This window comes from Narcine bancroftii, chromosome 10 (genome assembly GCF_036971445.1).
Source record: "Narcine bancroftii isolate sNarBan1 chromosome 10, sNarBan1.hap1, whole genome shotgun sequence".
NCBI classification, from domain to species: domain Eukaryota; kingdom Metazoa; phylum Chordata; class Chondrichthyes; order Torpediniformes; family Narcinidae; genus Narcine; species Narcine bancroftii.
Window position 1 is genome coordinate 79,790,037 of NC_091478.1, and position 24,890 is coordinate 79,814,926.

Genomic DNA, 24,890 nt, shown 5'->3' on the forward strand with positions numbered 1-24,890 from the left:
TGAATGCTCCCATGATTTAACAATTCACAATTAATGTGAAGAGGAGAACAAGCCTTGATGCATCAGTTTATCCATTCAACTTTCAACACTGACCTTGTGATTAGTGCATCTTAAATTCAGATTAAGCAAGTCAAACATCACAGAAAAGCCAAATGCACAAAAAGGTTCTATATACAAATCTTGCAGAGAATGGAGAAATTATCCGTGACACAAGTATTCCATTTTGTTGATAACTGTTAATTTTTTTCACTCATGATTGACGTAACAGTTAGCTCAATGCCTTTATGGCACCAGCAATCGGGACCGGGGTTTGAATCCCACGCTGTCTATAAGGAGTTTGTATGTTCTCCCCTTGTCTGCGTGTTTTTTGCCTGGAGGCTCCGGTTTCCTCCCACCGTTTGAAATGTACCGGAGGTGTTGGTTAATTGGGTAATAATTTGGGCGGCACCTACTTGTGGGCCAAAATGGCCCATCACCAAGCTGTATGTCTAAATTTTAAAAAAATTTGGAATTCTTACCGATAGCAGTTGTTATCAAATTTGTTATAACTGGCAAAAGCAATTATAACTCCGAAACCAGCTCCAAGGGAGTAAAAGATCTGACTTGCTGCATCGATCCAAACCTAGAGAAACAGAGGTAATGTACTCATTCATAGGGAGAGTCAACCTCGCATCAAGATAACTTCTCATTCATTCATTCATACGCACGATGCAGAAATTGCTCTCAAAAACATGACTAATCATTGAACTCTGGTCCTACCTATGAAGATGCTCACATTGCATTTTGGGGTTAGGGCCCATTGATAAGGAAATGGTGTTGATATCTTTCTAAATTAGGAAAAGATGTGATTTGGAGACAAATACATGGGATTTCTATGTGCTCCTACTTCTAGCATTCTTCAGAAGTTACAGGTCTGTGCATTTCGCTGGATAAGCATAAATGAGAGAGGAGATTTAATCTGATGGACAGAGGAGCATCTAGTGGGCTGAAAAGTTGGAAATGATACTGAGTTACTCAAGTGACATTCAGAACTATAGCCATCCAGGCACACAGAGGTTGTTCAATAGACTTGAGCCTTATAGATAGCAGAAAGAAATTTTCTGGAGTCAAATGTAACTCAACCATTGTGGTACCCAACCTGCTACAGTAGGTAAAAAAAAATAAATGATTATGTTTACTTTCTGCCTGAATGTTGAGTGTGGATATTCAGCAATGTTGATCGTCAGAGGAATTCTTTATTCTCTCTTATCGATGGGGTATTATCTGCCACTTGTCTGATGGAAGGATTATTTCTATTTAGCAGCCCTGACCTGAGTCCTGCCCAATTCTTTCTCTATGCAGGCTCAAAATAATTCTGTTATCCCAAGAGATGTGAACAGAACATGAAAAAGTAAAATCTACAAATCTACAATCTATGAAGAGAGATACTGGAGAAGGTAGCCAGTAAAGCAGCATCAGTGGACAGAGAAACAGTGTTCCTACTTCAGGTCGGTGGTCTATCATCAGAACTTGCATTGCCAGCCCACCTCACAGCCATATGATGGTGCATCTCAGGTTTGGTGATTTTATTCAAGAAAGAAATATTTTAAAAATTGCTTTAATCGCAATTCAATCGCTGTTGAGAAGAAATGCTGCAACTGGTTTTGAGTTTATAGAAATCTACTCCATCAGATTTGTTCATTTCCCTTCTCTGCATTTTTTGAAAAATATAAACTTAACTTTGGGATGAGATGCTTGAATTTTGGTGTAAATATAAATGGGATGAAGGAGACCAGCCTCCCTTATAAACTGATTAACAAGTGTGCAGACCACATTGAAAATCCAATGATTGAAATGAAAACTTTATATATTAAGGGGTACACTTGGTTTTAAACTGAAGTTTCAATGCAAGTGCTTAAATTAATATCATTGTGCATTTTAAAGGCCAGAAAGTGTCTTCTTGCCTTCGTTTAATTAATCAGACAATCCAATTATGTTTAAAATCTGTGTACAGATAAAAACGTAGAACATATCTTGGAAAACTGGGTATAGCTAAGAAGTGGATTAACTTTTCAGACTGAACAATATGAACAATGCCTTTTACAAAGACCAGATGTCTGGGAGCTGTGACATCTCATGAAGTTATCATCTTCTGTTTTCCCTTTCATCAAAACATTATTCGTTCAGCCATAACCCTTCTGTCATGACATTTCCCAAATGATTTAGTTTTCATTATGCTGCCAAGATCATAAATAAAATAAAAACAACCACAGCTGTACTCAGTCTCTTCATCAGAAGAACCCCTTGGTCATCATACAAGGCTCATCTTTATCTCAAATACTGCTTATCAAAGAGGTTGCTGCCTTCTGTCCAAGTCAGGGTTAGAATTGTTCTGTAGGATACAGAAACTTGTAAACAGCTGGGATAATGCTCAAGTCCATGATGTCAAAGTGAGTGTTTAAAAAAAAAATCAGTTTCAACAATGCCAAGCAATAAAAGGTAACTGCTTTACTTTGGCAATGGCAATTCTTAATTCATTGCAACATGGGTTTTGGACAAACACTGCAGACTCTACAGCCTGCCAAATTAATTACCCCATTCATCAATGTTTGAAAACTTAATGAGTCAGTTTTCACACATTTAGAGCAAAATGATTCAAGTGAATTTCAGAAAATATTCAGGAAAAATATGAAAAACGTAAATATAGATTGCATGGAATATGTGTCAGAATGCTGAGTTCTTTAAAAAGTCAGGGATCGAGAATCTGATCTTCTATAAATGAGGAACTATGTCCAGATCCCTCAGGAGAACACCATAATGTTCTGCCAACTACCTACATAGATACATTTCAAGATACTCAATTTACCCCATGCACCAGAAACACTGGTGAATGATTCTATTTTTTTAAAAGATAGATTACTCACAGGTAGTGATCTCAAGACTCTTACTAAAATTGCTTTTATTTTTGAAATGACCACATATTCATTTGTGTTAATAAACTGCAAAAAATGGAACCCAGAAACTTCACCTCAAGGGCTTTTCATAGCCTTAATGGATTGATTTGCTTTATGAGTTGTTTTTATGTTATGATTTCACATTTGCGATTATGCGTGAGATCCTTTCTTGAAACTATTTTCTTGAAACTGCAGAAGGACATATTCAACAAAAAATCTAACGTACTGAAAAAGAATGCACCTGACCTCAATTTATACCAACCACATTCACCCTTCCCTACCCGACTCTGTTTTATCCCCCCAATTTATATTTCAGTGTTACTCGAATGCCTAAGTATCCTTCTCTGCATATTGCTCCAAAAGCAATGAATGTTGCAGTGCCTCAGGCAAACTCAGATATTTAACCGTCAGAGCTGGCAGTTTTCCCCTCTTGTTTTGCCAGCAAATGGCAGCACAATTTAACAATTACTTGTACTGCTTTGGTCAGCAGCAATTATCAAAGACCATCTTTGGTGTGCTGTAAGCCAGAATCAGACACACATAAGATAAAAACTGTACAACAGGCTTTAGTCCACAAAGACATCCACAGAGCCAGGCTGGCTGCGGTTGCAGCAACTCTGAGTGAGGCCTCGGGAGGCCAGCACATGCTTATATCCCGGAGGGTGATTGACACCCGACCGGGTGGGGCTTGATCCATTCAGGCCAACTGATTGACAGCTGGCCAGGTGTTGTCCTGTCCTCTTACACTCCTTCAGGTACAGAGGTTGCCCCCTGTAGTAGGCCGGTGGTGTACCACTACACCCTCACCACCCAGCACAAGCTCTGTTCTCATTGCTGCCATCAGGAAAGAGGTATTGGTGCCACAAGACTATCATCACCAGGTTCAGGAACAACTGAACAACCATCAAACTCCTCAATCAGGGACTCATTCAAAGACTCTTACTTGTGCACTTTATTGGTTTTCTTTTTGTTCTTTCTGTATTCCAAAGTCAGTTTGTTTACATTTGTTATCTGTTTACAGTTGTTTGTTTGCTTATGTTTTTCACTGTGTACAGTTTATTTTCTTGCACAGCCCATTAGTGGTAATTCTGCCACCCTCACAGAATATAGGAATCTCAGGGTTGAATGTAATGTCATGTATGTACCCTGACAATAAATCTGAAATCTGAATCGGATACAATTGACCTCTGAAAGTACACCCAGAAGGTATGAAGATCTGAATGGAATGCATGCCATAATTTTCTGGCCCAATGGAGGAAGTCACAGAGAGTCAGGTTTACTGATTATTATTTCCTGATTTCGTGTTGTGTCAATCACTTAAAAGGATAAATCCCTACCAGATATTGCAAATACAATGAGCTACAGACTACTAAACTTTCATTCCAATCTGAGTAGAATAAGAGTTATTAATCAGTAGACCTTCATTCTATAGAGATACAGATGTCTGGGTTGACATTATTGGCAAATAAAGTATATGAAAGGACAATTCCAACAGCCTCCTCCTTGCAAATTTGTGATTACCTACACAGTTTTTAGATAACATGGCAAGTGAAAGGCTGCATGGAAAGAGTTCAAACCTCCGGCACCTTGTAGACGACATCATTGTGAAAGCTCAAGATCTGAAGGTTGCTGGCATCACCGGGAGTAGCTGAGCTGATCATTTGTAGTTCAGACTGGCTCCAATACAAAAGGCAAAAGACACTGGGCGAGTCTAGGACAAGAGGGCACTACTTCAGGATTAAAGAGCATCTGCTTAGATGTGGATGAATTTCTTCAGCCAGAGGGTGGTAAATCTGTTCTTGATTAGGCATCACCACCAGGTTCAAGTGGCTGAATGGGAAAATGGATCTGTTCAGGATTGAATGGTGGGGCAGACTTGATGGGCTGAACAGCCTATTTCTGCTCCTATATCATATGGTCTTACACCAAAGCAGACACAAAACCCTGCTGATCCAGGGACCCAGGAAACAAAACAAAAAAATCTCAACTGACAAGAAAGGCTTAACACTGAAGATGATTGGAAAGCCATAAAACACTGTAATCCAAAGGCTTGCCCTGAACTGTCATCAGAGAGGATTGATGAAAGTGGCTCCAAGATCAAATGTTTGCTTGATAAAACAAAGACATTCATTTTCAAACAGCAAAGCAACCTTTACAAATAGTTCTAACCCTTTAATAAATCAAAGTTAATGCATGAAAGAAGATGTAAGTGCCAAGGACAACTGGTGGCCAGAAGAGATGAGGAAAATCCAACAGTGAACACAGACATGCTCCCACTAAGACCACTGGATCCTCTGGATCCCAACAAAGCTCCCCTGCAAAAACTTCCATGGTCACCAGTGCTTCATTATGGCTGTGTAATTTAGGTTTTTGATTATAAACTTTGATGGACTCAGAGCAGCATCACCAACAGCATCGTCAGTGGGGCCTTCCATAATGGGGAAGTCCCCTACAGAAATCCCAATGTCCTGTCTGAAGTTGGCCTTACCAGCATCATTTGTGCTGGGTGTGCACTGGTCAGATGAGCTTCTCTCATCCATCAAGATGTTCAATTTCCCAATCTCAATCATAAAATGTGGCAAGGTCATCCACAAAGGAGATCAAGCCATGAAGAAACTGTTCTGGTGGCAACTTCTGTACGAGATATTCCTGGCGATCAGAGAAGCTCTCAGAGAGTGAGAAAACAAGAAAGGAGAGAGCAAAGGGAAATGAAACAACAGCATGGATGGGTGGCATGGTCAGCAAGGTGGTTCATCCAACACCATCGCAACAAGAATGACCAGGGTTCAAATCCAGCACTGTCCATAAGGAGTTTGTACAGTCTCCCCATGGTCACATATGTTTCCTCCAAGTACTCTGATTTCCTCCAGTATTCCAAAGACTTAGAGGATGAGTAGGTTAAGGAGAAATTAGGTGGCACAGTCTCATGGGCCAGAAGGGTCTCTTACTGTGCTATATTTCCAAATTAAAAAGTTTAAAATGTAAACACAGCCTCATCTTCCCTTGACCAAAGTATGTGATTCAAGTCCGTGGGTTTGGTCCTTAAGGAGCGGGTGAAAGAGCTGCCGTGGGCCCACAAGTCCCATAATTCTACCTACAGAAAAGTAGAAGGCGTCCTCATTCTCTGAGGATCTTGCAGGAACCCTAACAAAGATTCAACTTTAGTTTTGAAATATTTTCTTGACCTACTCTTGAAAGATCATTTTCGAGTATCAGAAAAAGTATCTACTGACATCACCGGGGTGGTATAATGGCATAACATCAGGGTTCCTGTGAATTGGGTTTGATCCTGATCTCAATGGCTGTCTGAGTGAATTTGTGTTAAATTTAGATTTAGCCATACAGTACGGTAACAGGCTCTTCTGTCCCATGAAGCCCATGCCACCCAAATATTCCAATTAACCTAAAACCCCCATACATTTGGAAAGGTTGGATGAAACTGGAGCGCTGGGAGGAAACCCATGCAGACACGGGGAGAATGTACAAACTCCTTATAGACAGCACCAGACTCAAACCCAGGTCACTGGCACTGTAATAGCGTTGCGCTGACTGATACACTAACCATGCTGCCCTATGTTCTCCCTATGATCATGTGGGCTGCTCTTGAGTGTTCCAGTGTCCCTCATTTCCCAAACACCTACCAGTGGTAGGTTGACTACCTTAAATTGTTCTTAGTGTGAATGGAGGGCAGGAGGTGTTGATGGATATGTGAGAGAGAAATAAGTAGCAGAAAAGTAAATGGGAACTGATGGGACTGCTCTGAAAGCCACCATTGACCCAAGTAGCCTCTTACATTATTATAAGGAAGTACAAGTTCTAATTTAGTTTGACTTATTTTCGAATAGCAATTTAGATCCATTTCAGGAGGCAGAGGTAAACTTCAAGAGTGTATGAGATCAATGAATGCAACTTGGTGGAGCAAGAGGAGCTGCTGCTTCACTCCAGTGGATGCCTGGGATCATTCATGACCCTGTGAATGGAGTTTGCAGATTCTTCCATTGCATGGTTTTCCTATGGGCGCTCGTGTTTCCTCCTACATTCCAAAGATGAAAATTAGCCACTCTGAATTGTCCCTTATGTTTAGGTGAATGGAAGAACCTGGGGGCATGGGTGAAAATGTGGGGAGAATAATGAATGGGATTAATATAGGTCTCAGTGGGTTGAATAGAAATTAAGAATTTTTGGAGGTATTCAGTGGGTCAGGCAGCACCCATGAGGAGAAATAGTCAGTCAACCTTGTTGGCGTGGACCCATTATTGATACTAAAGAGAAAAAGGAGGTGATAGTCTGCATATAAAACAGGAAAGAATCTAAGGAGGGGCTGCAAGGTGATACGGTACAGGATGGAAGGAGTGAGAGATGAAGAGACAGGGAGAGATCATGGGAGGTGGGGGAAAGAAAAACAAGAGATAGTCAAAGAAAACAGTACAAGAGCAGATAAAGAAGAAATAGAGACAGTGGAACAAGGTTGGGGTAGAGGTTACCTATGATCTGGAAAATCAAATGTTCATTAGGTTTAAGGCTGTCCAGAAGGAATATGTTCCTCAAGTTTATCTTCTTGGCCTTATCCAGAAAATGGAAGAGACCAAGGTCAGAGGCATGATTGGGGCAGTAGAAATGGTTGGCTAAGCTTGGACCCACAGACAGAGTTCAGGTGTTTTTCAAAGTGGTCTCCCAATCACCTAGTGGGCTAAAGGAAATGTTTCTATGCTGTTTTTAAATATACATCCTTGGTAAAAAGCTATAATTTCTAATGCAGGACAGCAACCTCAGATGCATCTGCAAGCCACATCATAAAACTGTTAACATTGTTCAACGTGGATTAGTACAAACTCTTCCAATTATGTTAATTAATTTGCAAGGTGGGTCTTCAGGTGAAACTCATTTACCATGCCACTCTGATTTTGCCTTTCATTACTGAGAAATATAATAAATGTTCAAGATAAATGGTTATATGTGAAAAAATCCTCCTTCAAATTTTCTGACATAAAAATAGCAGATGTTAGGGCTCCACAACTTGATAATAGAAAACTACTTAGTTGCCAAATATTCACTAGATTTTAGTGGTTATTAATAGACAGACAATATATTAGTAAGCTGTGATCTTCAGAGGTTTTCCTGATAAGACTGTTCTTACTTTTCATTTACTTTATTTAGAATTGTTACATTTAGAATATTGAAGAATCTGTTTATATCTTCATGAAAGACTCCGATTGTAAAGCAGATCTCTTCATTCAGAAAACCCATTTTCTAAACCTATCACCCTCCACACCTCCTGCTGCTAATCACGACTACTTATTAGAGGTGGAAGTTCTACTCTAAAAGATAGGAGAAGGTGCCAGGATGACAGAATAAAATGACGAATGTGAACTACGTGCTCACTTTGTGCACAAGTTGGTACCACTTCCACTCATCAATTATCCTAGGGAAGGTACTTGCCAGCTCAGTGCCAGAAGATAAAAATAAACCACACTAAGCTCCTCCATGGCACAATCTTTCTTTTTATCACAGAGCTAGCTTTTTTATGTTGCTTTTCCTTAATTGAAGCTGGATATAGGTGCCCACAAAACTCGTACCACCACATTCAGGAACAGTTACTCCCCCTCTACCATCAGTCTACTTCACAACAGAATCAATCAAAATCTCATTCAAGGGCACTTACAGTGCACATTATTTATTATTGAATATTTATTTTCTGTATTGCACAGTTTATTTGCACTTCCCTCTTGTTTACAATCTGTATTTTTTATATGTATCTTTTCTTGCACTGCCAATAAGTAGAAATTCAGTACGGCCCCTCGGAAATGGAATCTCAGGGTATATGTGATTGTCATATACAGATTTTACTCTGACAATAAATCTGAACTTTGAATTTGAACTTTCTAATATTTTAAGTGTAAATCCAAAAGTAACTTACTGTAAATTTACAGACCTTTGATGAGATAGTTTTCTGATTTTGAGACCTTATCTCTACCAGATATATAATTATGTAAATATATAAATGTGTGTGTCTCTCTCTCTCTCTCTCTCTCTCTCTATCTATATAAATATAAGAAAGATAGAAACATAATTTTATAATTAACTAACAGTGAAATGAATAAAATGTGCACTGAATGCTTTCAACTTTATTGCTGAAAGTACAATAAAAATATTATTTCCTGCTGTTAATTTCCACAAAGAAACTCATTAGGATAGGTGATAAATGCATTGAAATGCTTTGCTCATGACCATTACTAATAGCTTGTTTTCACTTGAGGATAATTATTTAAAGTTTTCTCTTTCTTAATTAATCTTTTGGAGAGATGAACAGAAAGCTGTAGGACAGTGTACATCTGTTCTGAAGATATCAGCTCTTCCCATAGTCCGGACAATATTTTATGAAGCTTCTTATTGTAATACGAATAACTGATTATAGATGGGACCTCTACACAATGACTTCTAGTTTACTTTGCCATTACTACATAGAATCATTTTATTTAACATTTTTAGACTGGATAAAATGTTGAAAATTGAAATAAACTAAAGGTTCCATTAGAAACACTGTTAAAGGAACAGATCAACTGAAAGAAAGACAGATTAATGTCACTACAGAACCAAAAACTTCTTTTTAAGGCTTTCACCTGGGATGTTAACTTAAGGTCTTAACTGGCTAACCAGTGTTTTAATACTACCCATTTTTAAAATTTAAACATTTAATATTTACTTGAGAGCAAGTGACAGAGTAGTGAGAAAGGCTAGAAGTATTGAGACAATCTCCTGGCCACAATGGAATTTTGTTTTAACTAGCAACTTATTTAGTACATTGAATTTAGAGATTTTCTTGCTTCTTTTAATAGAGGTATCTGGCTTAATATGGAGTATTCTCTACAACAAGTTATTTAATTTTTTTGTAAATGCAGGAATGGAACAATGCGTAAATTGAGAGCAATGTTTGCTGGCAAGATTATCCCCATTTCTAATAGCAGTAGTTCCTCTCTCTGTTAAGGGAACATATGGAACATTGGCAAAGAGGAGCAGACCTATTATTATGAAGCACATGAAATTACTTTATTTCATTAAACTTATTGTGATTGTGAGGATTTCATGAAATGTCAAAGGTCAATCCAGCCAGGTTCATTTCTCTAAGTACAAACAAGGTTGAGTGCAAAATACAAAACACCTTTTCAAATTTGATGTGAGAAACCTTTCAGTTGCTACTGTCTTTTCGGCAATTTGCCCATCAAAATATACGGGGCCAGAACATGCTGTCAAAATAAAAGAGAGTCCAAATCTCTTCACCATAATTTATGGACAAATAGTACAGCAATTTCAGAAAATGCATTAATGTGTCATTAAACACATTAAAAAAATCATTATCTGATTGCAACATTTCACAGAGAAAATCCCTAATCTCTTCTGAATATTTGCCTTTTGGATTTTTCACAGGCAAGTTTTATATTTAAGCGCACACCAGAAAATGTGCAGTAAGTAATCATTATTACCAATAAATCTTTTGGACATTGATTATCAATCAGCATCATTCCTTAAGGTTTTGAAGTTTTGCATTTTTATCTTAATTTTTTTTAATGAAGAAAAAGTTTCTCTACCCCTTTTTTTTTTGCATCTGATTGGCCACTGAAGTCATCCAGTCTAATCCTTCCCTGTTCTTTCAGGCTTAATGCCCCAATCCCTCATATATCAAAACTTAATTTCCCTTACAGCACTACTTGGCCTTATCCAGAGAATGGAAGAGGCCAAGGTCAGAAGGCATGAATGTACAAATTCATTACAGACAGCACAAGGTTCAACCCCCGGTCTAAGGTGATCGTGCCGTAACAGTGTTGTTAAAGCAATGTTATTAGCATTGCGGAAAAAAACTTTTGAATTGAAAGGTGCAAAAATGAAGTAAAGCCAGAAACTATTAGCATCATTTGTGAGTGGAGGGATAACAATGAGACTGAATATAGTTAAATGATGTTTGGAAAACATTAACTAGTAAATGAAATAATAGATTGCTAAAAGCAAGTTAAGTTTGATTAATTTCTATGATGTGGCCTGATGAGGTTATTGCAGTTGATATGAAGATGGACTTTCAAAAGGCAATTGGCAAGTGCCTCTTAATTGATTCATGAGTAAAATTAAGAGAATAGAGGGAGTGTGGGTAATGAAATTAAATAAGGGACAGAAAAAAGATTGTTTTTCAGAGGAGACGGATGACCACAATGGGTTTCCCAGCACAGTTAGCGCAACACTGTTACAGCACAATCACCTTAGACCGGGGGTTGAACCTTGTGCTGTCTGTAATGAATTTGTACATTCTCCCTGTGTCTGCGTGGGTTTCTTCTGGGTGCTCCGATTTCCTCCTACTATTTAAAACGTCCCAGCAATTGTAGATCAATTAGATGTAATTGGCCGGCACGGGGTTGTGGGCCAAAAGGGCTTTATGGCTAAATTTAAATGTTAAAAAAATAACTGAACTTCATAATATTTATTAATGACCTGGATTAGGCATCATTCATAAATATGTTGATGAAATGAAATCAAACTTGGAAAGGTTGTGAACAATGGCAATTTTCAAAGAACAATGAAATACTTGTATAGCAGACTAAATTTAATGCTGAAAAGTGCAAAGTGAGATACGGTATATTCACAGGAAGATTATGGATAATGAATTTGAACTAAAAGACCCAATTTTAAATGGTTATAAGACCTCAGGATGCTTGACCTGAATTAAGACATTGTATAAAAGCAAGATAATTGTTCAAGAACTTTTTGAAAAAAAAAACACCACTTTGGCTTCTGCTCTAGATTCAATTTCAGTGACAGGCCCTACAACATTAAAGAGAATGTGGAGCCCTCAGAGAATGTTTGATCGATATAGGTGACAGATGAAGGATATCATTCAAGGGAATGAGGCTGAGGTTTTCTCCTTAGAGCACAGGAGAGATGAACTGATCTCATTGCAGTGTTTGAAATCATGAGAAGTTTCATTAAGGACAAAGAGTCAATAACTCGGGGACAATAATTTAAGACTTTTGGCAAAAGAACCAGATGCGACATGAGGAAAACTTTCTTAAATTTTACCAAGTGAGGGATGGTATTCCAGAATACACAAGCTAAGATACTCGTGGAGGCTCACTCAGTAGTAACTTTCAAGGAAAACCAACAAGGTTGTGGAGGAGTAGTAGAGAAGAACATATATGGAGCATTAATACTGTGGACCAAAGAGATTCCTGACATACTGTTCGTTCTATGATTCATCATTCAAAATAGAGATGGTACTTGTCTAATATGCAATATGAGTTGATGTGCTATATGTTTCAATGCAAGGAATAGCTTAATCTGCTGGAACTTTTCTTTCTCTTCACCAACAAATGGAGCCTATCAAATGCACATTTCTACCATAACATGGGATATCCAATTGGATGATGGCAATTCATTTGCTTTGAAACCATCATCCATCTTTTGTGACCTCTACAATATTTTTCCTCTGTTCTAAACTTGATAAACTTTAGTCTTGTTCCAAACTACATCAAGTAATTCACTCAATTTAAATGTAACATTTTTATCCCTGCACTCAAATCTGTCTATCCAGCCTTATGCCTTTAAATGCTGCTCAGATTATTTTTTTTGAATATTTTATTTAAAAATTTCCATCCGTGTAATTAATAAGCAAAATTGGATTAGGTTAAAATTCACAATGATTACATGGTAATTTTAATCCCCTCCCACCCTTTCCCTCCCTCTCATCCCACATATACTCACCCCCCCCCCCCCACCACCTTATACCTAAATGTTGCTCAGATCCTTGACTTCTATTCCCTTTTATTGATAACTGGCCTTTAATTACTCAAGCTGTAACCTTTTAGAATTTTCTTCCGAAAGCTGATTTTCTGCTTCTGTCATCCTTTAAGATGTTCCTGACAACCTACAATATGCCCTTCGTCACCTGCAGTGTTAGATCTTGGTCTTTTTGTGTCAAATCCTGTTCGATAATTTTTTTGGGTGAAGGTCTGGTGTATTTTAGTATCATCATGGCACAATTAATGCTGATTGTTATCATATATTCGAAGAGCCACAGACTTAAAATAATGTTGGACTAGTCTTATGACAATGAGAGGAGAGAAGGCAGCCACTTGGTGGAGAATACATTGTGCTGTCTTTACTAAAACAATCCAAAATTAATTCCACTGCTCTATGCTCTTGCCTATACCTTCAAATTTTCCACACAACTGCTGTTCCAGCACTAGTTTGAATCTGCTGCTGTCTGTAAGGACTTTATATATTCTTGCTGTGACCATGTAGATTTTCTCCAGGCACTCTGAGTTTCTCCCATATACCACTAACATGCGTGGGTGTATTTGGGTGGCATGCACTCATGGGCCCGAAAGGCCTGTTGCCATTCTATATCTCGAAATTAAATTAATTTGACCTAAAGGACACAATAGTCCTTTGAGCACTATCCAGGGTCTGGGATCCAACAACCGTGTGGAGCAAGAACTTCTTATCAGCTGTCCCCTGACCCTCAGGAACAGTCACAAGCTAAACCTTATGATTATTGATTGGCAGCAGAAATGCATTTCCCCCATTTTAATTTAATTTAATTTTGGACATATAGTGTGGTAACAGGCCCTTCCAGCCCACAAGCCTGTGCTACCCAAATAAACTACTATCCCTGATGCATTTTGGTGTGTAATGTTACACAAAATTTGCTTTAGTCTGCCGAAAGGCAGACATATTCACCATCAGCAGAAATTGCCAGGCGCCTCTTACAGTCAAAGAAAGAAGCAAAAGAGAGTCCCTCCAAAGTCACTGAGTGTCCGTGGATTTGCTTCCAGCTCTCCCGCAACTTCTGCAGCCACAGAGACTTCAGTCCAAACCACTGGCAACCCGAGATCCGATTCAAAACTCTGAAATGATCAGGAAGCCTTCAGTGCTGTTGGCACCATCTCGCATCTTGATTCCTATCCCTGGTATCCCCTTCAGCCAATCTCCAGTCTACAAGGGTTCCTCGCCTTGAGTCACGAGCCTGTGTGTGTTCTTCAGCCACAGAGCCCCTCAGTGTTCTGCTGCCATGGTCAACATCCTGTGGGTCCTCTCCTCTGCTTCTCCTTCTTAAATGGGATGGTGGGGGGGGGGGGGGGTGACCTCCCTATTTTCAAGTCCCCTGCACAAGCCCTCTGCTTCGCTGGAGTCTGCAACCCCTCGAGGATGCTGTGGAACACAGGGCCCAGACCCTCACGGTTGCAGGATTTTAAAATAAACCACATTCAGTTCCTTGATCAGCTGTATGGAGCAGTTGGAGTGGATGGTAGAACCCTGGGGAGGAGGGCTGTGTCCCCTCTCCTTGCTCTCTGTGGGTCCGCACCAGCAGCAGTGCTGCCATTGCAGTAGCTCTGGCAGCCCCGCCATTTTAGAATTTGGCAAAACTCCATTGTGGTGGTACACCACCGGCCTACTGCAGGGGGCAACCTCTGTACCTGCAGGTACAGACACCTGGCCGGCTGTCAATCAGTCAGCCTGAACGGATCAAGCCCCACCCGGTTGGGTGTCAATCGTACTCCGGGATATAAGCCTGTGCCGGCCTCCTGAGGCCTCACTCAGAGTTGCTGCAGCTACAGCCAGCCTGGTTCTGTGGAAGTCTTTGTGGATTAAAGCCTGTGGTACAGTCTTTACCTTGTGTGTGTCTGATTCTGTTGAACAGCGCACCACATCCAGTACTAACAATTCTTTTTTCTCTAGATTTACCAACATTTTGTTACTTCTTCACTCTTGTACTTCCCTAGCTTTTGAAGCCAATATTCTATTGGCTCTTTCATGCTCTCATTTACCTGCCGTCATTATTTCAGTGGGTGCATGAACTAGTCCTTCTAACTTGGCACTTTATCCAGATGATTTAAAAAAAACAAATTATTTCCTTATTGCATTTCTATATTTTTGAGTTCCTACATCTACATTTTTCCACCTTTGTTTTTAATTTGGGGTGTGAGAAGCACAAAAGTTTGCAGACCCTCTGATTGTAGTAAAAACACACTAAAATGCTTGAGAAACTCAGCCAGTATTGTAGCATCCATTGGAGACAAAGATATATTGCCGACGTTTCGGGCCTGATGCCTTCTTCAAGGAATAAGCAGAATGAGCAAAAGAACAGGAGGAATCCTGGCTGGGGGAGGAGTCCAGACGAACTAAAGTTGTTAGTTGGATATGATAAGGGGAGAGGCAAGAATCAATTATGGCTGTGCGAAAGGAGACAGGAAAAAGGCAGAGCTGAAGGAGGATGACAGGGGAAGAAGTGAAGGGGGTGGGGTTTAACGAAAGCAGAGGAGTCGATATTAATGCCATCCAGTCTGAAGATGAAGTTTTGTTTCTCCGATTTATGGGTGGTCTCAGCCTGGCAGTGCATGAAGCCATGGATTGACATGAATGGAATGGGGAATTGAAATGCCACACTATTGTGGCAGAGGTGCTCAACAAATCCATCTCCCAGTCTGCGCCCAGCCTCTCCGATGTAGAGGAAACCACAATTTAGAGTGGTTTTTGGATGAAGAGAGAACAAGGCTAACATTAAGTGCAACATATACATCAGTGTGAAGGCCAAATACTTTAACTCCCAAGTCCCAGGAGTCAGACAGCAGGTTTAGATGCATGATTCTCCTGCTCCGATTGCGCTCACCATTAAGTTTACACCAAAACATGCTGCAGTCTCACACTTTAACACATTTCAGTTCAGAATCTGAAACCTTTATTCTCCACCATTCATTTCCTTTCCTACAGCCTGGAGCTTTCTCAGTTCCAAATTTGCAATCATTTAACTATTTCCTTTATTAGTGTTTTCAATAAAATAGCCATAGAGTGCAAGGAGACTGAATTCCATGGGATCAGTGCAGGCACAGCCTTACATTGGGCAAAGTTATGACTTTAGTCTCAGCACTCCTAGGCGGAAGCAGATGTCCAACAATCCAGAGGATTCAGAGAGTGGTGATTGGTGTTGGCTGATAGTGAACCAATTGCTGGCCATTTGCCAATGTGTTTTGGAATCATAATATTATACCACAGAGGAGGATATTCAGCCTCTCGAGACTATAGTTCATTGGTGAAGCAGTTTTTGCCTCTTTCCTCAAACTAAATCTCCTTCATGTTGGTCCAATTAACTTTTAAAGACACTGAATGATTCTGTTTTTCTTTCCTTACATGCAAGAAATTCAGGATTTTAATTTATCTCCAAGGGAAAATACTTTTTCTCGCTATTTGCCAAAATTTTTAATCTCCCTTCCTGCTCCTTAAACATGGTTGATGAGAATAGCTACCTACCATCTAGATCAATTTAAAATGCCCACAGATCACATGATTATCAGATTATCAGCATGTCATAACTTTTCAAAAAGAAATCATAAGGAAAGATAGAGTTTTTATTGGAAGTTCACAATAAGTAAGTCAACAGGTGAATGTGTGGCTGATTGGGGAAGTGTGGCGACCTGGATCCAGCAGGGGATTCAGTTTCTACATCCTTTTACCTATTCCGGAGGCTTACAAATAAAGAACAGCTGAAGGAAGCTTACTGACAAAGGGTTGGAAGTTAGTAGAACCACTGGAATGGCTGGAGGTAGGTGAGGTTTAAGAAAGCTAGTTAATTATTAGCCACAATTCAAGGCTACATTAAAGACTCATAGCATGGCCATTTCAAACTTTCCAAAATGGAGAACATGCAGGGTCAGCATCAGAAACTGTCTCAATGGGGTGGGGAGATGAGGCCTACCTGCTGTGTGCCGCCATCACACTTCCATTGTGCAAGCACCAGCTGGCACTTCGTGTGCTGCTGTCACACGTCCCTCACATCATGCATGCGCGAGTCGGCAATCGCGCTTGTGCGCGAGAAGAAACTTGGCTGCACACACCAAAATTAAAAAGTAAGTGCACTTTCTGCCCCTTAATTTGTCTTCCATTTGGGGATGTAGGGCCTACATTCCCAAATGGAGGACAAATTAACATCTGGCTCAAGTTGGCACCAGACGGAGGACAGAGTGCTCAAAAGCCAGAGTGTTCAGCCTAAAACTAGATGTCTGGCCACCCTAATTGTTACTGTGAATGCTTCTATGAAAAACAATTGCATCATCAACAATTCAGCATTCAGTGAGATTAATAGGATCAGGGTCAGTGGCAGATTAAGTACCACCCAAGCCCCTAGGATGAGCTGCAGTGAGGCTGCCCCTGATCTTGCACCCTGCCAAACCCTTCGTTGAGTAGAATAAAGTGACATTAAGTTACGTTAAATAACATAGCAGGGATCTCCAAAGTAGTCGATATTGATCTCTGGGGGACGATGTAGCTATCCAAGGGGTCAGAAAATGCCACGGAGTCGAAAGGGGGGGGGGCGATAACTGCTGGGGGATTGATTAAACATTTGGGGTTGAAAGAATTGTAGAGCCTGAGGTCCCTGCTCCTGCCCAGGAGCCTGACTTTCCCGCTCCTTCTGGGTCCCTCTCCCTTCTGGGCCCCTAGGCTTAAGCCTACTCAACCTAATGGTTAATCCACCACTGATCAGAGTCTTGTATTCAGAATACAAGATCAGCCCGAAACAAAAAAAAACAATACCAGGGTCCTGATTGCCTTGAAATGTACTCAAAATGTTTTTGATGATAACTATTACAGAACTTTCAGGGTTGTGCAAAATACCATGGGACAAAATTTGGCCTTGATGTTTCACAGCTCCACAGTCGGGTTTAATCTCGCCTCCGATCTGTGGGATCTTTGCATGTGCTATGTGGAACATTTTCATTTTCTCTGTGTGGTGTTTGCATGTTCCCTGTGTGGTATTTGCATATTTCTTGCATGACATTTTCATGTCCCATTTGTGGTATTTGCATGATCCCTGAGTGACATTTTCATGTTCTTCGTGCATTGTTTGCATGTCCTCCTTGTGATTGCATGAGTTTCGCCAGGTGGCCACTTTCATCTCACATATCTAAGATGTTGATAGGTTAATTATCATCTGTAAATTAGCTCAATGCAGGAAAATCAGGGAAGCAAGGGGAAAAAAAATAGGATTTGTGTAGATGGTTGGATGGATGTGGTAAGAGCCATTTTCCATGCTGTAAAATCTTTTGAATGATTATTTAAATATACCCCGTTCTATTTGTCCTTGCACTGCATATTTTCACTTGCTTTATGAATCTGCAATTTTTAAATACCTCATATTCTTTCCAACATAGAAGGAGGCTATTTGCCCCATCGAGCATATGCAAGATGTCACAGCAATCCCACTTAATTTCCTTTAAGATATTCTCTCTTACACACCCTGATTCTCCTAATTCACAGCAATTTACCAAATAGCACATCTTTGGGATATGGGAGAAAACCAGAGCATCTGGAGGAAATTCACACAGTCACAGGGTGAAGGTGTAAACTCTTCACAGCCAGAACCAGGGGTGAGAATTGAGCATGAGTCGCCAGAGCTCAGAGAGGGTAGTTCTATTTGCTGCTCTGCCATGCTGCTGTTATACTAAACTCGAAATGAAATCCGGGGCATTAAAACATCCGAGACAATACTTATATCAGATCCTATTTAAGATAAGTCAGTCATATATCCTGCTTTAATATGGTTCAATAAAAGTGGAACTACTTACCTGAGGTTCCTTTAGGCGTACAAAGTCGATGCTGAGGTAGGCCTTGATCCCATCCATTGCACCTGGCAGTGTGATTCCATGGATCAACAGCACAAACAAGACCATGTAGGGCATAGTTGCTGTAATCCACACTACCTGCAGGAAAAATCAAGGGACAGGAGCACTTTATTCCAATCCGATCACTGGACTTGTAAAACAAGATAAACAAAGCAGTACAGTTGACGTAGCAGTTAGCGCAACGCCGTTACAGCGTCAGTGATCGGGATGAGACTGGGGTTCAAGTCCTGTGCTGTCTGTAAGGAGTTTGTATATTCTCCACGTCTGCATGGGAAAAAATCCAGGGGCTCTGGCTTCTTCCCACCATTAAAAAAACTTATTGTGGGTGTAGGTTAATGGAGTGTAAATCGGGTGGCTCATACTCATGAGGCAAAATGGCCTGTACCATGCTGTATGTCTAAATTTTTGAAAAAAATCAGATCCTGTCTAATTTTGCTGATGTTAGGAACAGATTGTTCATGGAAAGCTCGTCAAGAGGAGTACGGTTTGAGTAGCGGTTAACACAATGCTATTACAGCGCCAGTGACCCAGGTTCAAATCCGGCACTGTCTACAAGGGGTTTTTAGGTTCTCCCTGTGAAATGTGTGGGTTTCCCCAGGTTCTCCGGGTTCCTCCCACCCTGAGGTGTTGGTAGATTAATTAGGTTTCATGGGTCTTAGGGGTTTTCTAGCATACTGAACTGTAAAATTAAAATTAAGAAAATATTGTATTATTTTGGAGAGTGGCATCCAAACTGAAACAAAACCTTAATTGTTGCCAATTTTCTCATGCAGGCCACAATGCAAAATTTGAAAAATTGAAACTAAACATATTTTATTAAAGCAGTCAGCAAAATAAGACGCATCTTAGTTCAATAGTCCCCTACAGAATATGGTGTCCAGGCAGATATGAGAGGAGGTTGCATTGCAAATCAAAATGATAGAACTGTTTACCAATAGACTACAGACCAAGTTTTCTAAGAAATATTCCATGGAAATTGTAGCACTTCCCCCCCACAACTGCCAGGAATCTGCTCCAGGATAACTGTGGCCTTAATGCAGGTCTCCCAATAATCTTATAAAGAATGGAACTGCTCACATCTAAAAGGAAAGCAGACAATGTTCCAATCAACTAATAGAGAGGCTATGGAGACATGTGGTCAGAAATCATTGGATCAATCCAACTCATAAAGCAGTGTTCATTAACACCAGTGAATCTGGAAGCCCTGGTCAACATTGTAGTTGAGGCTGCACTGTAGACCCAGGTATGGACCCAATTGTCATTGGTATCATGCTGGGGTCCACACAATGTTAGGCACAACCAAAGGCCCCAATACCAAAGTTTGAGCACTTTCCAAGGACACAGTGACCAAGATCAGATAGGGTGGGAGAAGGAATCAGAGATACAGGGACTGGAGTCCAGGGACCCGACCCTGGAGTTCAATTACACAGGGGCTATGTTAGGCCTGATCTGATTTTTCAGCCAAGAGCCAACATCCATATCAAGTTCTAGACCCAGCATGCCACACATATGAGCAAAATTCAGATGCTTAAACATTGGAGAACAGGACTGATTAAGTAGGCAGATACATAACCAGTGGATGCAGGTATGTCAATAAGTCCTTTCAGATATTTGAATGACCATCCCCATCTCAGCCTCTCTCCCAAACTTTACTCTGCTTAGGCAAAGGTCATGTGTCCATGAATCTGACAGACTCCAGAACAAGTACAGTGAATATTGGAGGTAGTCAGTCATGACATATGTCTAGATTCCTGACATTGACGATTGAATAGCTCAGTTTAAAAAAGACAGGTTTTCTTTGTTTTGCTCTTGGATTGCTTGCATGTCACCTTTGGAGCTTTCCTTTCAATATAATAAACACATTTTGAGGATAGCAGTGGTCAGGCCAGGGCACACGTCCTGTTTAGATTCTCCTTTCCCTCCTTAATTTATATCATGTCCGCACTCAGAAAGCTGACTGACCATTGCACCAATGGCGCTTTTGTAATTTTCTGCTGAAGCACAGGGCTTGCTGTCACCTTGTCCAGAATGCATCAACTGCAAGATGTTCCTTACTGCCTGGACCGCAACATATTCTTCAGGAACTAACCCAAATCTAGTTGGTGAAGGACTGGCAATTTGAGGATCTTACCCTGGGCCTATTTGCATACCACGTCACATCCAAACTTATTTTAGGTTTCCTTTCAACATTTCATTCAAAGTATTTTTTCCAACCCACAGCAATGGAATAAACAAGTACCATCCAAATGAAATTCTCAAAATGTCGAATGCACATCCACAAGTTGGCGTATATTTCACCTTTCTCTCACTGGGAAATGATGCCAATATGTTGGTGGTAAAACATTTCAGAAGTAGAAATATGCAAATACTCTTCTCAGATTTGAATGACAGCCATTTAAAATTCCCATAATGTTACCTTTGGAAACATTTTGTTAAGTACATACAGGTACACAATCCTTTATCCGGAACCCTTGGGGGACAGTGTGTCCCGAATTTCAGATTTTTCTGGATTTCGGAAAGCCAGCTTTAAACTCACCCAAATTGTGCTGCCGTATCCACCCCCACCCACTTGCAGTCGCGCTGCCATCTTCCCCCTCACCCCTCGCCCGCCCGACTCAAACTCCCGGTCTCCCCCCCCACACCTCGCCCACCCGACTCGTGGATATTGATTAAATTGGGCCAGAATCTAGATTTGTCAGATTAAGGTTGCCTGACAGTTTTACAAATCATTGTTTAATCCATGTCAAACTCACACAAACAACATTGACCACATCCTTCATCTGATCCAAGAGATAAAGTCTAAACTTAGAGTTTTAGACATCGAACTTCTCAGGAGCTGGTGAACATTAAGTTTTGTAAAAAACAGAAAAATGAAAGAGGAACTCAGCAGATCTCACAGCATGAAGGTTTCGTTTCATGAAGAATGGCTCAGGCCCAAAAAAAGCAGTTCTATATCTTTGCCTCCTATGGACACGGCAAGACCAGCCGAGTTCCTCTAGAATTTCGGTCTTTTTACTGCAATCACGGGTCTGCAGACTTTTGGGTCGCTCACAAACATTTAGTTCTGTTCTGTGCTTGTGAGGAGGACTTTCAATTTGGTTTGTCTTCTGGTAGACCTCCGTGGACTTTACTGGGCTTTGTCTGCAAAAGGTTGTTCTCAAATCATGTATGAAAGATGATGAGAAGTCAAACACAATACCTTTCCTGAAGTCTTCACTCCTTTCCACAGACTGAAGTAGAGAATGATTATCACAACAAGCAAGCAAAGTAAAAGCGGCCATCTCGGCAGCCCCAAGTTATGAATTCCAGCACTCTCATGGAGATTGAGGACACCCCGCCTAGGAAGATAAAATACCATCAATGACAAGGAACTACATTGGTGCAGATTTGCCTTTGTAACATAACTGTGACATTCAGATGTGTCAACTGTGACTTGTCCTGCATATATTATTGATGTGTGTTATGTCTGGTTGTGTGCCTGTGTGTATTGCACCAAGGACCAGAGGATGCAATTTCGTTGGGTTGTACTTGTGCGAACTTGATGACTTGACCAGATTGAATGGTGCAACCAGACATGAGAGAAGTTTTGGCCAGGGGAGGAAAATGAAAGAAGCACATAGGCTATGGCTGGCTTCTCCCATTTGGTGACACAGGAGAAGCTTCCTCACACTAACACACAACTTCACCCATCCACGGAACCATTGTTTGACTCACTGTGACCATGAAAGGATAATGACTCAAGAGTGAATGGATTTGAAGGAAGATGTCCTCGCAAGGTGTTTTCTTCTACTTGCCATCACTCAGGAAAAGAGACACCAATGTTAGTTATATTTGGAACCCATTTTGTCTGTATTTGGGGACATTTTGCATTAGACCAGAGGTTATTTTGTGAAAACATAATGGGAGTTGTCCTCCTTGTGTAGTGCCATTCAAAATATTCACCATCGAGTACAGGTCATAGAGACATTGAGCTATATCAAACTTGTCCTATTTGCCTGAGTTTGACCTTATGCCTAGAAATGGCACATAATATCAGAACTTGGCTTCAATCTGGTCATTGGATTTGAACCTCAAAACAAGCAATATGTTGACAAGGTCCATGGTGATCCAATATTAAATGTGCAATGAAACTACATGATTTGTATTTGCCTTAACATTTGACTTAAAGTCAAGCAGAAATACCTTCCTCAGTATATCAGATTAAGTTAACATCAAATATATTATATTTGATCACATTTTGCATTTTAAACAAAGTGCTTATGACACAAATAGATCTTAAATAGCTTTGATTAATAACCATAATACTGATCTGGTGAAATAGTGATCAAAACCATGCATGAAATATTCCAGAATTCATGTGTTTTAAAAGGATACCCAAAATACACGAGATGGTAGGCAAGCTAGAGTGAGGAATGATTTTGGTTTGGAAGACAAAAAGCTGAATCAACATGGATGAAGATTAATGTTACACTGACAAAAAAAACCCATTAAAATAAGAGTAATTTGTGATGTGGAGAGGAGATCTACTGAAGAACAGAGATTTCATCAATGAATGAATGATACCTGCTAAAAGGTAATGCAACAACTTGACACTGGTGAGGCCAAATTTGGAGTATTGTGTGTTGTGTGCAGTTCTCATCGCCTAACTACATGAAGGATTTCAGTAAGGTCGATAAAGTGCAGAGAAGATTTTCTAGGATGTTTCCAAGTCTTCAGGAGTTGAGTTCCAGGGAAAGATTAAACAGGTTAGGACTTTATTCCTTGGAGCGTAGAAGAATGAGGGGAGATTTGATAGAGGTTTACAAAATTCTGATGGGTATAGACAGAGTAAATGTGACTATGGTCTTTCCACTTAGATTAGGAGAAGTAATTACGAGAGGACATGGCTTTAGGGTGAAAGGGGGAAGGTTTAGAGGGAACATTAGGGGGAACTTCTTCACTCAGAGAGTGGTGAGAATGTGGAACGAGCTGCCATCTGACATTGTAAATGCAGGTTAAATTTTAACTTTTAAGAATAAATTAGATACATAGATGGGAGAGGTCTGGAGAGTTATGGAATGGGTGCAGGTCAATGGGACTAGTGGAATAATGTTTCGGCACAGACTAGAAGGGCCAAATGGTCTGTTGTATGTGCTGCAGTGTTCTATGGTTCTAACAATCATGGAGGACTTCAATCTTCCAGCGAACCTATGAGAACCAAGGATCATTTATAATGCAAAAGGAGGTCCTTTTAATCTCACTGCCCATGTTAACCAAAAATAGATGTGAGGTTAATTCCACTTGCCAGCTCTAGATCAATAGTCTGCAGGTTATCATTCTGCAAGGGAACTAATTCAACAATAAGTTCTTCTTTCATGGTCATTGTGTCCGACAGCACAGATATAAGCTGTTTTGGTTACTGAGTTGACACCAACTATCAGGCACCAAATTATACTGATCCTCCTTTATTCTACCCACGCAATCCTCCCTGATTCGCCTGACGCCCACCTTCACCAGGGAAAACAATTGTTTTTTTGGGTAAGGGTTGAAGACAAAGCTCCCAGAGTAAAATTACAGGTTCACAAGGCAAATGTGGGATCTCCACTCTGAGAGACCACTTGAATCAAAATTCCAGCTGCATCATTATTTCTTTTTGTCCCTGTTCCCTCTTAGAGTTAATTCTGTGAGGTTTTCTGCCTTCACCATCCTTTCAAGTAGTGAGTTCTAAGCCCCCACCTCCCTTTGACCGAAATCAGAATTACTCTATCCACCCTGGCCCAGTCCTGCCCTCTCTTCCTTGGGTCCAACAAACAGGAGGTTATTTTGGAACAATTATAAATGTAATGATTAATCTCATAGTAATTTATTTTCAGGGAACAAATGTTCATGTGAAACAATGTAATATTTCATCAAAAGTCAAGTACTTAAGTTTAAAAAAATAAAAGCATTGTTTGTTGGTGTGAGTAAGAATTGGTAGAATAGAAAATTAACTCAAAAATTGATAAATTGGATTGAAAAAGATTTCTAGCTGATGAAGATTTTAAAATATTTTTGAAACAGAGAAACACAAAAAATACAGATGCTGGAATCTTAAAATATTTAATTAAATATGGTGATTTTCAATTAGTATGCAGTCTTAAAGTTCCGATTATTCAGGCATTGGTTTGGTCCAGATCTTTGGATTTTCTGGATTCTTGGGCAATGCATCTGTGGTGCTTGTGCAATGCAGGCACAATGCATGGGTGCACACAGGCAATGCACACACTTAAGCATGCAAAAGTCCAGATTCTCAGGTGGTCTGGATTTCTGTTACCTGAAT

At 40.2% G+C, this 24,890-nt stretch overlaps 1 protein-coding gene across 2 annotated transcripts in view; it reads right to left on the reverse strand.

Annotated features, from left to right (window-relative positions):
* The window catches only part of slc6a2 (solute carrier family 6 member 2), a 126,381-nt gene that overhangs the window by 58,560 nt on the left and 42,931 nt on the right, over window positions 1–24,890 (reverse strand). For both annotated transcript variants that reach the window (XM_069901562.1, XM_069901563.1), the window contains 3 exons: window positions 21,792–21,930; window positions 18,536–18,670; window positions 519–622 (listed from right to left, as the gene is read on the reverse strand). In XM_069901562.1, coding sequence (XP_069757663.1) covers window positions 519–622; window positions 18,536–18,670; window positions 21,792–21,930 — 378 coding nt within the window. The remainder of the gene's footprint in view (window positions 1–518; window positions 623–18,535; window positions 18,671–21,791; window positions 21,931–24,890) is intronic.